At 40.4% G+C, this 17,748-nt stretch overlaps 1 protein-coding gene across 1 annotated transcript in view; it reads left to right on the top strand.

The window, feature by feature from the left end:
* The first annotated feature begins 9,114 nt into the window (after positions 1-9,114).
* Positions 9,115-17,748, top strand: part of LOC125777487 (uncharacterized) — an 82,188-nt gene continuing 73,554 nt past the window's right edge. The window contains exons 1-3 of the mRNA XM_049452573.1: positions 9,115-9,215; positions 9,261-9,334; positions 11,444-11,633. Coding sequence (XP_049308530.1) covers positions 9,115-9,215; positions 9,261-9,334; positions 11,444-11,633 — 365 coding nt within the window. The remainder of the gene's footprint in view (positions 9,216-9,260; positions 9,335-11,443; positions 11,634-17,748) is intronic.

Here is a 17,748-nt window from a genome sequence, read left to right as displayed (position 1 = left end):
ATGCGACGAATAAAACTAGAACTACGCACTTTCAGCGCCAACTAGCGAAAATACCGCAAGACTTTTTTGACAACCTAAAATAATATATTATATATGTATAATAATAGGAGTGAAAGATAGTACTCGGCGACGGAGTCTCTCTCCCACCACGAATCCAACACCAAACTTGCGCTCCTTTATATGACCGCTGTAGTAAATGCCACAAGGACCTACTCGTCTTTGTCCTTGTTCCGTCCATCGCATTTCTTGGACGGCACTGATGTCAGCCTTTATTTTCACGAGGTCATCAAGCAGCTGAGCAGCGGCACCTTCCCAATTAAGGGACCGGACATTCCAGGTGCCTTATTTCGTTTGTCATGGTCGTCATCAAAAGGGGGGTCTCTCATCCGAGGCTGGTTGTTTCCTTTCATTGGGGATGTTTTTTTACGTGGCGTGTCCCAAACCCAGAGTACAACCCTAAGTAGGGAATATTTTGCCTTCTCACTTTAGCTCGCCTTTAAACGGATGTTCTTAGGCTACCCAGAGGATACTTGGTCAAAGACCGGAAGTCGTGAGCTGCTTGAGTCATATGTAAAAGAATCGTTTCTGGCCACTCCCAAGTGAATGGCGGTCAGAGAACTTTCCTCACTTGCGAGAGCTTCAACACATGACTCCATCCTCCAGCAGAGGAAGAGGAAGACCTCCACTCCGTTGGAAGGACCAAGTGGAGAAGGACCTGGCTTCGCTTGGAATGTCCAATTGGCGCCACGTAGCGAAAAGAAGAAACGACTGGCGCGCGGTTGTTAACTCGGCTATAATCGCGTAAGCGGTGTCTACGCCAATTAAGAAGAGGAAGAGTAAGCCTTTTTTGTAAAAAAAAAAATTCTTAGAAGATCAGAGACAGCTTTTTCAGCATATTTTACTGTTTTTCTATCAAAATAGTTTCAGCAAGGCGAAAACATTGTAATTTGAATGGCGAAAACGTGTTGATCGAACGCCAATGCCAAAATTCGTTTGCAAAATTTCGCTCGGGCAATTTAGATCTTGAAGAAGGCCTCTTGAAGCCGATGTGAATATTATACTATACAATAAATGGTCGAGGCAAATCTTCGAATAACAATTCGAGAGACAGCTGAAAGATTAAATTAAAAACAAGAAAAAACGTTAACTTCGGTTGCACCGTAGCTAAATACCCTTCACAGGTGCATTTCTGTTAGTAACTAAATATGTGTTCAGTTTGGAAGCTATATGCTATAGTAATCCGATCTGAACAATTTCTTCGGAGATTACATTGCTGCTTTAGAAAATAATATATACCAAATTTCGTGAATACATCTTGTCAAATGTGAAAGTTGTCCATACAAGAACTTGATTCCGATCGTTCAGTTTGTATGGCAGTTATATGCTATAGTTAACCGATCTGAACAATTTCTTCGGAGATTACATTGTTGCCTTAGAAAATAATATATACCAAATTTCGTGAATATATCTTGTCGAATGTCAAAGTTGTCCATACAAGAACTTGATTCCGATCGTTCAGTGTCTATGGCAGCTATATGCTATAGTTAACTGATCTGAACAATTTCATCGGAGATTAATTGCTGCTTTAGAAAATAATATATACCAAATTTCGTGAATATATCTTGCCAAATGTGAAAGTTGTCCATACAAGAACTTGATTCCGATCGTTCAGTTTGTATGGCAGCTATATGTTATAGTGGTCCGATATCGGCCGTTCCGACAAATGACCAGCTTCTGGAAGAGAAAATGTCGCAAATCTGAGATCTTACTGGTATCGTTGGCAAAGATCAGTGAAAACCATTTAAAAGCATAATTTGTGCCTAAGAAAAGTGAAAGCTCGATCGAACCACTAAACTTTTGCCAAAACCGGCATCACATTAACGCCTATGAAACTAAGCTTTTCGACTACCAGGATGTCAAACAACATATTTTTGCACCAAAATAATACTCTGTCGCATTTAATAGCATTTAACATAAATAATCTTTAACAACTGTTTCGACAAAGATTTTAAGAAATAATTTTAGAATTTTAAAATTCTGAAAAAAGTCTTACTATTTTTGCTCAAAAATAGTAAATGTAGTCATATGTTTTATCACATCAAACTATTATTTGAGTAAATAGGGATGGTATGGGAAGAATTTTGCTCTAGTTAGCATGAAATAAATATTTTAGCAAAGAAATTGCAGTTTTTAAGGTAATAGAATTGGAACTCTTATGGAAATTGAGTTCAAATATATCATAGACTTGTGTTATTATGCCATTAAAATCAATGATCATGAGGATGTCAACAACAAAAGTTTCTCTCGATTTCTTCATTCTTTATTTTAAAATTTGAAATTCATACCTCACAAATCAAAAACCTAATTGTAACTACCCTAACTAAAGAAATCGAATTTTATGTTTATTCGAAGGTAATCTTTAAAATGTACATTTAATTTGCCATTAAACATAAGGACAAAAATTAACAATTCAAAATTTAATGCCAACTTTAAAGTAATTACCGGAAATAATCACCACTTTGTTATTACAAACCCAGAACAATATTTAAATTTCACATAGTCGTAGATAATTATAATCAAACTAACAAACGAAAACAAAAAATATATTAATATGCACTAACGACACTTATTTATTTTTGAATTATTACGTAAATACATTTCATTTAATAACAGTTTATCCACATGCATGAATAAGCAACAAATATTCACAAACAGATTCCAATGAATTACCATACATTAAATAATAATTATGCTTCGCCACAAATATGACCAAAGATTCCAAAAATTGTCAAGCCAATTTAACAAAATTACGCAGCGGAAATTATTTATTACCCAAACAAAATCAAAATGCCAGCAGAAATATGTAATGGCAATTAAACAAATAGCAAAACACACATTATTTCCTAATTTTCGGGGTTTTTCTGATTGTTTGACTGACGACTTGTCGGTTTGTTATAATTATGTTTGATGCCGTCATTACTTATATAAAAATTGCGAATTTTTGTATAAAAAATTATTTGGAAATGGTCGATGGTAAACTAATTAACATTTTTAATGAATAGAATTAGGTGCCTGAATGTGAAATTGTATTTCAAGTGAATTTTGTTATCCATTTTAATTCATTTAATTTTGCTTAAAAAACATTTAAAATTACGTTTTTTATATATGGTGTAATAATTAAAATATAACATATTTATTATACTAAGGGATTCGGCCATGCGTTGCTGTGGTAAGTATATTATACTGTTACTCATATAATGAGTAAACTGACGTCGAGCAACACGAAAAGCTCCGTCAAGATCGGGAAGGACCTCTCCGAGCCGTTCGATACCAAACGAGGTTTCAGACAAGGCGATTCCCTATCGCGCGACTTTTTCAACCTGCTTCTGGAGAAAATAGTTCGAGCTGCAGAACTCAACAGAGAAGGTACCATCTTATACAAGAGTGTACAACTGCTGGCGTATGCCGATGATATTGATAGAGTTATGCTGCGTTGGATATCTAGGCTGACATTGTTGGTGGTGCTTACGCTGGTTCCAAGATAGACGAAATTATCTACAACTTCAAAGTTATGACTGTCAACAGTGACGTGAGTGCCAAGTCGCGAGTGCGACGACTGTTTGTTTGATGACAGGAGATATTTCGTCTTGCCCTCGGTGCTACTTCGGACTAAGTAGGCAATTGAGAAGCAAAGTCCTCTCTCGACTCTCTAAGTCACTCATAATTCCCGTCCTGCTATATGGTGCAGAGGCTTGGACGATGTCAACAACAGATGAGTCGACGTTGCGAGTTTTCGAGAGAAAAGTTCTGCGAAAGATTTATGGTCCTTTGTGCGTTGGCCACGGCGAATATCGCATTCGATAGAACGATGAGCTGTACGAGATATACGACGACATTGACATAGTTCAGCGAATTAAAAGACAGCGGCTACGCTGGCTAGGTCATGTTGTCCGGATGGACGAAAACACTCCAGCTCTAAAAGTATTCGACGCAGTACCCGCCGCGGGAAGCAGAGGAAGAGGAAGACCTCCACTCTGTTGGAAGGACCAAGTGAAGAAGAACCTGGCTTCGCTTGGAATATCCAATTGGCGCCACGTAGCGAAAAGAAGAAACGACTGGCGTGCGGTTGTTAACTCGGCTATAATCGCATAAGCGGTGTCTACGGCAATTAAGAAGAAGACTCATATAATGAACTATACATTACAGTGAAAATTTTATTTACGAATAAAGGCGAAAACGTTTTTGTCGGTATAAGAATCCAAGAGATTGTACTTAAGGATTAATTTTGAATATGTTCGTTCAAATAAATTTCATTGGAAAAAATAACGAATTCAAGGCTGCTTTCTCAATGTCTGGTTACCAACCTTTCTATCCAGTTGATGGAGATGTCCGCTTAATAGAGCATCCATTTAATAGAGCTTTCACTATATTTTTTTTTATGAATTGTTTTTATTATCCTATTTTCTGAGTTGGTTCGAATAGAACACAGTGTGCTAAATTTTACTAAAATCGGTTCAGTAGCTTAGGTGTCCATTGCGGACAAACAACGTTACACATACTTTTATATACATATTGAGATTATTTCTTTGTAGAAATGAATGTATATAACAAGTGAATCAACTTACTGATTATCAAACAATTTTGAAAAGTTGGTGGGAATAATAAACTATTATTTTCGCTTTTGATGCCCTATGTTCCATAAGGAGATGAAGGAAATTTTAAACTGAAATTGACTCAAAGCCCGTTTATATTTTTAAATATTTATGCATTTTTTTTTTATTTGTTTTTTCGATAGCTTATATTTCCATAAATATCCTGTGAAAGACCCTATCTTGAATAGTTTTTGGATGGCAGCGTTCTAAAGAGCGACCGCTCAGAGGTGCAAACATATACGAGGTATGACAATTAAGTAATAAGACCGATTCCATAGAAACCGTATATTTGAAAATTATTCTACAACTCTGCCATCCCCTTCAAAGTAGTCCCCTTGGGCAGATACACAGCGATTCCAGCGCGTTTTCCATGCTTCGTAACATTTCTGTAACGCTTCGACTGGGATGTCCGCGAGTACCTTCGTCGCGGCCGCCGGGTTCCTTTGACCACCGATTTTCTTTTAGGATACAAAAAAAGTCAACGAATTCTTTGTGGACGACTCCACGGCTAGCAAAAAAGGCAATAATCTTCGTTTTCACCTTCGACTTGCTCATGCGAGCTTTTTTCGGGCGGGGTGTGCGCGGGGAGAACCATTGTGAGCTTTGGTTTCCACGACTAAGAGCACTATAATCATACACTCTTACAATTTTCGCATACGTTTCCGAAGCTGTTTCGCCCAATCTGGCGGAAAATTTTATCGCGACGTGTTGCTCTGGATTTCGTTTTTCCATTTTCGTGACGAGCACTACAAACACACGTCTACTCAACTTGACGCAGCAGGCGAACGAAATAAGCTAGAGCGATATACATATATCAATGGAGAGGAAAGGGATGCCGAAAAAAGAAAAAGGGAATTTTAAGGTCACAGGTTTACCACAAGTCTTCTTCTTTTTCTTTACAGGCGTAGACACCGCTTACGCGATTATAGCCGAGTCAACAACAGCGCGCCAGTCGTTTCTTCTCTTCGTAACGTGGCGCCAATTGGATATTCCAAACGAAGCCAGGTTTTTCTCCACTTGGTCCTTCCAACGGAGTAGAGATCTTCCCCTTCCTCTGCTTCCCGCGACGGGTACTGCGTCGAATACTTTCAGAGCTGGAGTGTTCTCATCCATCCGTACAACATGACCTAGCCAGCGTAGCCGCTGTCTTTTAATTCGCTGAACTATGTCAATGTCGTCGTATATCTCGTACAGCTCATCGTTCTATCGAATGCGATATTCGCCGTGGCCAACGCACAAAGGACCATAAATCTTTCGCAGAACTTTTCTCTCGAAAACTCGCAACGTCGACTCATCTGTTGTTGACATCGTCCAAGCCTCTGCACCATATAGCAGGACGGGAATTATGAGTGACTTAGAGAGTCGAGAGAGGAATTTTCTTTTCAATTGCCTACTCAGTCCAGAGTAGCACCTGTTGGCAAGAGTAATCCTGCGTTGGATTTCCAGGCTGACATTGTTGGTGATGTTAATGCTGGTTCCTAAATAGACGAAATTATCTAAAACTTCTAAGTTATGACTGTCAACAGTGACGTGAGTGCCAATTCGCGAGTGCGACGACTGTTTGTTTGATGACAAGAGATATTTCGTCTTGCCCTCGTTCACTGCCAGACCCATTTGCGTTGCTTCCTTGTTCAGTCTGGAGAAAACAGAACTAACGGCGCGGGTGTTGAGGCCGATGATATGAATATTATCGGCATACGCCAGCAGCTGTACACTCTTATAAAAGATTGCAACTGCTCGATTAAGTTTTGCAGCTCGAATAATTTTCTCCAGCAGCAGATTGAAGAAGTCGCACCATAGGTAGTCGACTTGTCTGAAACCTCGTTTGGTATCGAACGGCTCGGAGAGGTCCTTCCCGATCCTGACGGAGCTTTTGGTATTGCTCAACATCAGTTTAGACAGCCGTATTAGTTTTGCTGGGATACCAAATTTGACATCGCGGCATAGAGGCAGCTCCTTTTCATGCTGTTGAAAGCACATGTACATCCTCTTTTCACGAGTCTTCTTCAAAATTTGGCGCATGGTGAATATCTGGTCGGTTGTTGATTTTCCAGGTCTAAAGCCACACTGATAAGGTCCAATCAGTTTTTTGGCGGTGTGCTTTAATCTTTCACACAATACGCTCGATAAGAAGTTATATGCGATGTTGAGGAGGCTTATCCCACGGTAGTAGGCGCAGATTGTGGGGTCTCTTTTTTGTGGATTGGACAGAGCACACTTAAATTCCAATCGGTGGGCATGCTTTCGTTCGACCATATTTTGCAAAGAAGCTGACGCATGCTCCTTATCAGTTCTTCGCCGCCGTGTTTGGATAGCTCGGCCGGCAATCCATCGGCCCCCGCCGCTTTGTTGTTCTTCAGGCGGGTAATTGCTATTCGAACTTCTTCATGGTCGGGCAATGGAACGTCTGCTCCATCGTCATCGATTATGGAATCGAGTTCGCCTTCTCCTGGCGTTGTACGTTCACTGCCATTCAGCAGGCTGGAGAAGTGTGCCCTCCATAATTCAAGTATGCTCTGAGCATCGATGACTAGATCACCTTTGGGGGTTCTACAAGAGTATGCTCCGGTTTTGAAACCTTTGTGGCAACCTCGAATGATCATTACGGCGTTAATTTAATCTTCGGCACAGCACTCCTAAAATACAACTCTACCTAACTCCTAAAGGCAATGCTATCATATGTTTTTTAAGCCTTCATTCCTTTTATTATTATATTCTTACTAGTTCTCAAGTTATAACGAATAAGAAATAAATCTCTTCTGCGATTGGACGTCAAGCATAACGCATCATCTTCACTTGTTTCCACATCTGGTGACCCCGTAGGTAAATTGAACATATTAATTTCACAGGAATGGCGTTGAACGATAGCCATGTGCTTTCTGGCAACCGGTACTCCGACGTCAACATTGGGGATTTTCCAAATTCAACTCCACGTCTACCACTACCAACAATGACCGAAGACAACATCAAAGCTTATTTTTATTCTCTGGACTTTTGTTTTAGCGCTTCTTCAATTTCCAACGATAATAAGAAATTCGACATCGTTCTTGCATGTGTACCGCCTAACAAGCTGACAAATTTTAAATACAAATACATTCAGGACAAGATCATAGAGCATTTTTCGGACAGTCAACAGCGGAGGCTTCGACGTGTTCTTAAAGACATGGTTCTAGGCGACCGACACCTCAGCGAGTTATTTAACGACATGAAACGCGCAGCCGGGACGAATCTGAATTACAGCATTTTACACGATCTATGGGTATGCATACTTCCTCCGTATGTACAAGCAGCGATTATTGCTACAAACGTCACTATCGTGGAAAAATTAAAGATCGCTGACTCCATTATCGAAACTATTGGAATGCGACACAACCACGCGCAAGAGGGTCTGGCACTTAATGAAGTTTCGAGCTTGAAACTTAAAATAGCAGAATTGACTAGACAGGTGCATAAGCTTTTCAACAACAAAGGATCAAATTTTCGTTCGCGGTCTCGATCCAGGTCACGTGGACCTCATGCGTATTTAAGTTAATCGGATAAACCGATTTGCTGGTACCATAGCAAATTCGGTGCGAAAGCAACTAAATGCCGAGAGCCGTGAAATTCTGTTTTAACCCTACCTTAGGCACCAACTTTTTACTACGATTTCGGGCACTATTTACATTTGTAAATACGTACATTTTTATATGTTATTTTAGAGAGAAGTTGATATTCCGTAAAAATCTAATAATTAGAGAGAGAAAGAGAGTAACTTTTAAGAATAATATTTGTCTTGCTGGACACATGCTATTTTATTCAAAACAAAAGTGTCTCTTTTAGAGTAAATTTTGTGTGTTTTTTGCATTCTATGTTTGGAATAACGGTAATATTTTGCAAATACATATGTACTACTGAATTCGGTTGTTAAACTTTTGAAGCGTGTCATTTTGAAATTGTGTATGCATTGAGCAACAGGTGTTTAGTGAAAATGGCAACTAACAATAATAGTATCTAAATTTAAAGTGTTGCGTGCTTCATCAGTGTCCCGGTAAGTATTTTATGATATAACTAAATGCTAGTATCTACGTATGTTTAAAATATCCCAGGCTTCCATATGATATGCAAACAAAGTATTTTGAAAATCTGGTTAATGAAATGGAGTCCGAGGATGAGGAAATGATAACGGACAATGCTCTGAGTGCTGTACCTGATGAAGATGATATGCAATTAGAAGTTAACGAATTAAATGACAATGCTTCTGATACAGAAATGGTGGCACATCCAGTGGAACTGGGTCACGGAGGTGACTCGGAAAATGATTTGAAATCTGATGATGAAATGGAAGCAGTAGATATGCCAACCATTGATGAAAAAAGCTATTTTTCAGCGCTTTTGGCAACAAAACATATTCCGTGAAAGTCATTTTATAGGTCCCAATCTAAACACTAAAAATATGAGCATATATGACACATTTCACGCTATAATGCATCCGACAATACAGACAATTGTTTGCCGAAATACGAACAAAAGAGCCAAGGCTCAGTACGAAAAACTAGAAGCGAGTGAAAGCGCTAGCAGTGCAAGGTAAGTTAACATTATAATTATTATGGCCTTTCTATCCGCATGCAGAAATATGTTTGACATCATCTTTAGAAAATATATTTGGGAAGATATATCAGAAGAGGAGCTTAACACATTCTATGGTATACTAATAGCTATTGGTAGTCATAATACCAGCAATGAGAAACTTGAAGCACTTTGGCAAAAAAATGCATTTCCTTTGAATCGGGCAGCTATGTCAGCGAAACGTTTCAAACTAATTTTAAGATTTATTCGTTTCGATCAACAAAATACTAGAGAGCAGCGATCTTTAACAGACAAAGCTGCACCAATTTCCGTAATTTTTGAAATGTTTAACGCCAATTTGCGCCAAAACTACAGACCACGCGAAAATATAACTGTAGATGGACAGCTCTTTCCTTTTAAAGACCGAACCAAGTTCACGCAGTATATTCCATCCAAGCCAGCCAAATACGGCATAAAGCTATGGTGGGTATGTGATGCGAAATCATACTACCCTCTGACTGGTCAAATTTATACTGGTAAATCGGGCAGTGACAGAGAAAAAAACCAAGGAGAAAGAGTGGTTAAAGATTTGGTTGAACAGTACAAAAATACTGGAAGAAATGTCACATGCGACAACTTCTTTACAAAACTTCCACTTGCAGATGCACTTGCAAGCTGGAAATTGTCTTTGGTTGGAACCATGAAAAAAAACAAAGCATGCTTGCCCTCGGAGTTCAAGCCCTCCCCGCAAAGGTTGAAACATTCGAGCATATTTAAATATAAAGAAAACAAGACAATTTGCTCCTATATTCCCAAAAAGAACAAAGCCGTTGTTTTACTTTCAACAATGCCATGTGACGACACCATCTCGGGTATAAAGCAAAAAACTGCTACGGCAGTATTCCACAAAACGCAAAACACATCGTTGGCCACTTGCTCTATTTTATAATATTCTGGACATTTTAGCACTTGCGACCTATATAATATACACAGAAAATTTTCCATCACAATTTGTATCCCGAAATGGTAATTATTTTTCATAACATTTGTAGTAAATAGGAACGTTTTATATTTGTACTATTCATCAAAACAGGTGGACGTCGTTTGTTTTTGCAGCAATTAGCAGAACATCTTTGTATGCCAACAATTTTGAAAAGATCCCATATTCCTCGTGTCATTTCATATTTTCCAACAAAGAGTGCAATTGAGTGCATTGTTGGTGTACCTATTCATGCATTGCATAGCGAAAGGAATTATGATTTTGTCCCAGACGAAGATGATCGTGGACATTCGAAAATTAAAGGTGCTTGCTATACGTGCTATCAAGAAGAAGGCAAAAGGAAGCGTTCAACACGCAAAGTTTGTGGCCAGTGCAAAAAACCGGTTTGCATCGAACACAGCAAAGTGCAAACAAAATGCAATCTATGTATAAAAAACTAAATTTGCAATTACTTATGTATTCCTTATTTTTCTTATTTATAAGCACATAATTTAATAAATAAATAAATTGTATTGTTTTAAAAACGCAAAAACAAAAAATATTTACATATGTAAATAGTGCCCGATTATGAAGAAAAAATGGGAAAATTGAAAAAAGTTACGGTAAATTAACTTTATTTTTTTATTTTTTTCTATTCACAGGAAAAACATCAAAAAATTGTCACTGAGTCCGAATCGTAATTCTATAGGACCGAAAATGTGAAAATAATAGCTATTTTAAAAATCTAATATTTACATATGTAAATAGTGACCAAGTTAGGGTTAATGAAAAGTCCTTTATAGGGCCGCACGGCTGCTACGGTTTTAGAGTTAGGCAAACAGTCTAAAATCTTCAAGACATACCGTTTATGCATATACGATACGTCAGCAAAATTAAAATTTTTAATAGATACCGGTGCGGACGTTTCCGTTATACCAAAATGCAACAACACAGCCCGAGCTTCTCCTAACGGCATAAAATTGTTTGCCACCAAATGGATCGCCGATCTATGTATTCGGTGAGGCGATTCTGAAACTTAATCTAAGTTTGCGACGCGAATTTTTGTGGAATTTCGTTATCGCTGATGTTTCTCAAGCAATTATTGGCGGTGACTTTCTATCTCATTTCGAGCTCTTAGTCGATCTCAAAAATAGATGTCTACTCGATCGCAAAACCGAATTAAAAACGGTTTGCGAAATTGAAAAAACGTGCATATTCAGCATAAAATCTTTTAACGCGAATTCTACTTATTCGAATATTCTCGCAGAGTACAGCGATATCACACGCTCTCATCCGCTAAATTCACCAACAAAATCGTCTGTAGAACATCGAATTATTACCACCGGTCAACCCGTTTTCGCACGACCACGCCGTCTTTCACCCGAGAAACTAACCGCCGCAAAAGCTGAATTTGATTCGCTGATGAAACTGGACATTTGTCGACCTACGACTACGAGGTGTGTTCAAAAAGTATCGCGAATCGTAACTGACAGTTTTCTTCGATTGCAGGGGCGTGATGCATCATGAGTTCTTGCCACAGGGAAGAACGGTCAATAAGGAATATTACCTGCAAGTTATGCGCAATTTGCGGGAAGCAATCCGCCAGAAACGCCCGGATTTGTGGAAGAACAAAAATTGGCTTTTGCACCACGATAACGCCTCTGCTCACACACAACTTTGCTTGTGCGCGACTTTTTGGCCAAAAACAACACACTAATGATACCGCAGCCACTGTATTCCCCAGATCTGGCTCCCTGTGACTTTTTCTTGTTCCCTAAACTGAAGAGGCCCATGAAAGGACGACGTTACGCTTCTCTTGACGAGATAAAGACGACATCGAAGGAGGAGCTGAAGAAGATAAAAAAAAATGATTTTTTGAAGTGCTTCGAAGATTGGAAAAACCGTTGGCACAAGTGTATAATATCTCATGGGGATTACTTTTAAGGGGACAAAATAGATATTCATGAATAAATAAATATTTTTTGAAAAAACACAAAATTCGCGATACTTTTTGAACACACCTCGTACACCACTTACTTGGTCAACGGAAGCAGCAGACAGTTTTGCTGCATGTAGGGAACTACTGGTCAATTGTGCGTTACTCGCTCACCCAACATTCAACGCGGAACTTTCTTTATGGGTGGATGCATCAGATTTCGCTGCTGGCGCAATATTAAATCAATTCGTGAATGGTACTCTACAACCATTAGGATATTTCTCTCACAGATTGGTGGGGGGGGGGGGGGGTGGGGTACTAATTTAAAGTTTACCCATCTGGCAACGCTGTAACTTTTAACAGCGCTGACAAATCGGCTAATGTCATACCGCGTTAGAAGCGTCATTCGAAGACAATTTATACCATGGAACAGTACACTCCAAAAGAACGCGCTGAAATTGTTCAGCTTTATATTCAAAATAACTTTTCAATTGTGTTAACTCAACGTGCGTTTCGCAAAAAAAATAAAGTGAAAAGTGCTCCAGTTAAGAACACAATTAAGTCTTTATACGCAAAATTTGTGAACACCGGTAATCTCAGTAATGCCAGTCATGCATCCAGACAACGCACAAGACGTTCTGATGAAAATATCGAAGCTGTACGAGCCAGTATTGAGGAGACTCCATCGACATCGAGTTATCGCCGCTCTCAGGAATTAGACATCTCTCGCACCACTCTCCGACGCAGAATTCATAAAGATTTGAAGATGTTTCCATATAAAATTCAAATGGCACAAAAACTAAACCCAGCTGATTATCCGCGACGCCTTAATTTTGGCAAATGGGCCATCGAAATGGCTGAAAACGAACTTGACTTTTGGCGAAAACTCATCATGTCAGACGAGGCACATTTCTCGTTGAATGGAGGCGTAAACAAGCAAAGTCCTCAATTAATTGAAGAACAGCCTCTTTACGACCAAAAAGTAACAGTTTGGTGCGGTGTTTGCGCGAATATGATCATCGGACCGTATTTTTTCGAAGACGATGATGGAGCCACGACAACAGTCAATGGTGAGCGTTATCGAGCCATGATAACGGATTTTGTGATACCCATTATTCGCGAAAATGACATGGATAACTTCTGGTTTCAACAGGACGGGGCTACATGCCATACAGCTCGACCAACAATCAATTTATTGCGACCATTTTTCCCCGGGCGATTGATATCGAAAAATGGTGATGTTGACTGGCCACCGAGATCACCAGATTTGACGCCACCAGACTTTTATTTGTGGGGTTATTTGAAATCCAAGGTATACGCTAATAAGCCAAAGACCTTAGCTCAACTGAAAGCCAACATTCGACGTGAAACAGCCGCCATATCATCCGAAACATTGGCCAAAGTCATGGAAAATGTCGAAAAAAGAGTGCATTTAGCTGTCAAAGCTAAAGGTGCCCATTTACGCGATCTAATTTTTAAATATTAGCTGAAACAAATCCCCTTGGACCAAAATAAATTATTTTTGAAATGAACAAAAAACATTGTTTTCTTTTGTTCTTTTTTTTTAGAAACAAATGGGTCAACTTTAAATGGCCTACCCTGTATTATTCACTCCGGAGAATGAACGTCTAGCCACAATCCGCATCAAAGCGAGGTTCTTCAACATATCGCTGATTTGCGCCCACGCCCCGACGGAAGAGAAGGACGATGTGACCAAAGATGCCTTTTATGAGTGCTTGGAGCGCACTTATGAGAGATGCCCCCGCCACGATGTCAAAATCGTGCTTGGCGAGTTCAACGCCAGCGTGGGCAAAGAAGGTATCTTTGGCACTACGGTCGGTAAATTCAGCCTCCACGAGGAAACATCCCCAAATGGGTTGAGGCTGATCGACTTCGCCGGGGCCCGAAATATGGTTATTTGTAGTACTAGATTCCAGCATAAGAAGATACATCAAGCTACCTGGCTGTCTCCGGATCGAAAAACTACCAACCAGATCGATCATGTTGTGATAGATGGAAGACGCGTTTACAGTATTTTAGACGTGCGTGCGCTCCGAGGTCCTAACATCGACTCGGACCACTATATTGTTGCAGCCAAAATACGCACCCGCCTCTGTGCAGCAAAAAACGCACGCCAACAAACACAAGGAAGGTTCGACGTCGAGAAGCTGCAATCACAACAGACAGCCGAAAGATTTTCTACTCGGCTTGCACTCCTGCTCTCTGAGAGCACTCGTCAACGACTCGATATAAGGGAACTGTGGGACGACATTTCAAACTCCTTACGTACAGCTGCAACCAAAACCATTGGTTTTCGGAAAGTGCAAAAGAACAGCTGGTACGACGAGGAGTGCCGTGTCGCAGCAGAGAGAAAACAGGCTGCCTACCTCTCAACGATACGATCGATCACAACACGTGCGTGATGGGATAGATACCGAGAGGTGAAGAGGGAAGCGAGACGCATTTGCAGACAGAAGAAGAAAGAGGCCGAAATGTGTGAATACGAACAGCTTGATAAGCTTGCCGACAGGGGTAATGCTCGAAAATTCTACGAAAAAATGCGACGGCTTACAGAAGGTTTCAAGACCGGAGCATACTCCTGTAGAACCCCCAAAGGTGATATAGCCACCGATGCCCAGAGCATACTTAGATTATGGAGGGAACACTTCTCAAGCCTGCTGAATGGCAGTGAACATATAACACCAGGAGAAGGCGAACCCGATTCCCCAATCGATGACGATGGAGCAGACGTTCCATTACCCGGCCATGAAGAAGTTCGAGTAGCATTTGCCCGCCTGAAGAACAACAAAGCGGCAGGGACCGACGGATTGCCGGCCGAGCTATTCAAACACGGCGGCGAAGAACTGATAAGGAGCATGCATCAGCTTCTTTGCAAAATATGGTCGGATGAAAGCATGCCCAACGATTGGAATTTAAGTGTGCTATGCCCAATCCATAAAAAAGGAGACCCCACAATCTGTGCCAACTACCGTGGGATAAGCCTCCTCAACATCGCATATAAGGTTCTGTCGAGCGTATTGTGTGAAAGATTAAAGCCCACCGTCAACAAACTGATTGGACCTTATCAGTGTGGCTTTAGACCTGGTAAATCAACAACCGACCAGATATTCTCCCGTGAAAGGAGAATCGACACACACCACCTCTTCGTCGATTTCAAAGCTGCTTTCGACAGCACGAAAAGGAGCTGCCTTTATGCCGCGATGTCTGAATTTAGTATCCCCGCAAAACTAATACAGCTGTGTAAACTGACGTTGAGCAACACGAAAAGCTCCATCAGGATCGGGAAGGACCTCTCCGAGCCGTTCGATACCAAACGAGGTTTCAGGAAAGGCGACTCCCTATCGTGCGACTTTTTAAATCTGCTGCTGGAGAAAATTATTAGAGCTGCAGAACTGAATCGAGCAGGTACAATCTTTTATAAGAGTGTACAGCTGCTGGCATATGCCGATGATATTGATATCATCGGTCTCAACACCCGCGCCGTTAGTTCTGCTTTCTCCAGACTGAACAAGGAAGCAACGCAAATGGGTCTGGCAGTGAACGAGGGCAAGACGAAATATCTCCTGTCATCAAACAAACAGTCGTCGTACTCGCGACTTGGCTCTCACGTCACTGTTAAGAGTCATAACTTTGAAGTTGTAGATAATTTCGTCTATCTTGGAACCAGCGTAAACACCACCAACAATGTCAGCCTGGAAATCCAACGCAGGATTACTCTTGCCAACAGGTGCTACTTCGGACTGAGTGGGCAATTGAAAAGTAAAGTCCTCTCTCGACGAACAAAAACCAAACTCTATAAATCGCTCATAATTCCCGTCCTGCTATATGGTGCAAAGGCTTGGACGATGACAACAACCGATGAGTCGACGTTGCGAGTGTTCGAGAGAAAAGTTCTGCGAAAGATTTATGGTCCAGCGGCTACGCTCTGCTAGATCATGTTGTCCGGATGGATGAAAACACTCCAGCTCTGAAAGTATTCGACGCAGTACCCGCCGTGGGAAGCAGAGGAAGAGGAAGACCTCCACTCCGGTGGAAGGACCAAGTGGATAAGGACCTGGCCTCGCTTGGAATATCCAATTGGCGCCACGTAGCGAAGAGAAGAAACGGCTGGCGCGCTGTTGTTGACTCGGCTATAATCGCGTAAGCGGTGTCTACGCCAGTAAAGAAGAAGAAGAACACCTGTCAGGGGAAATGGGAAATGGGTGGAGATCGACATAAGATTGTCGATTCTAGTGTTATGCTTGACACATCGATAAAGGTAGAGAGGATTTTTTGTTCAAATTACAGCACATCAGATATGGCACTAGTATGGGTGGAATTAAGCGATGGTAGTTTCCTTTGGTTTCAGCCTAAATGACAATGTGAGGCGCTTAGACCCCTCTGCTGCAGAGTCTTTTGAGGTTCTTATGATCACGTATTTCCAGAGAGGTGAGAAACCTCTGGTAATGGATGTTTAACCATAATGAACCCCAGGTCAATTTGATCATATAAAGTTAAGGAAAAATCACATACAAAGTGGTTGGTCTGAACAGAATCACCCCCTTAGTACTGCAGAAGCTAAAGGAACCAATGGTTTCTCGGCTTAAAAGGATCAATAGTTAGACAAGTATTCGATTATATGGGTTGTATTCCTACCAAAACAGCGCTGTAGAATGTATTGCTAGAGATTTTAGGGCGATAAGCCTAAAAATAAGGTTGATGGACATAAACATCAGGTCAGTAGTAGCGGACAACTTATCCTACCATCATTCATCAGAAACTGTCCGAATCATGGTGATAAGTGTAATAGAAATGTTATAAAATCCCATTGTATACAATAGCTTTCCGCGGCTATTAAGTCATGTCCGGCTGATGCGCTTAATATGCTTTTGCAACAACTGCCCATATACGTTTTCATACCGAATATTGGAAACATTAAAAGTTAAGGATATAGCGACATCCTGAACTAGCTCAAAATAGATCAGACTCTGTCCTACTAAGTTTGGACTTCAATAGTGACTTTCAGGTGGGAATATCCTCTATGAATGAAAAAGAGATTTAGTTGGTGAGGATAATACTTGTATTATCATAATCCGTACCGATGGGCCCAAAAAAGACTGTGGAGTAGAGACGGAGATATACTCCCATGATCTTGATATCTCTCTCTCCCTCCGTCTACCAAACTCTGCTAGCAGCGCACAAGAAGGAACTAAATACGCATTTTGAACAAATGCTTAGCTCAAAACAGATAGAAATCTACGAGCACATGCAAGATAGCGAAAAGGAAAAAGTCAAAATATGACAAGACAAGGTCCAGAAAAAGTAAAAGTGGCTTAAACAAATATATATGCACACCAATATAGATTTATATCGGTATTCTGCTTGAGACGATTGTCTCATGTCTCTAATTATCACAATCTTCATTTAGTGACTCTGTTAGTCAGGAGTCTCATTTTGGTATTCTGGCAAAGATATACTACTATACAGTATACGACTTTACTGTATCTGCCAGAATACCAAAATGCGACTCCTGACTAACAGAGTCACTAAATTACTATTGTGACAATTAGGGACATGAGACAATCGTCTCAAGCAGAATACCGATATTAGAGCCATTTGGAGAATATATAGTACAT

The sequence above is a fragment of the Bactrocera dorsalis genome, chromosome 1 (genome assembly GCF_023373825.1).
Source record: "Bactrocera dorsalis isolate Fly_Bdor chromosome 1, ASM2337382v1, whole genome shotgun sequence".
Lineage (NCBI taxonomy): Eukaryota > Metazoa > Arthropoda > Insecta > Diptera > Tephritidae > Bactrocera > Bactrocera dorsalis.
This window is presented reverse-complemented; position numbering and strand designations above follow the sequence as displayed.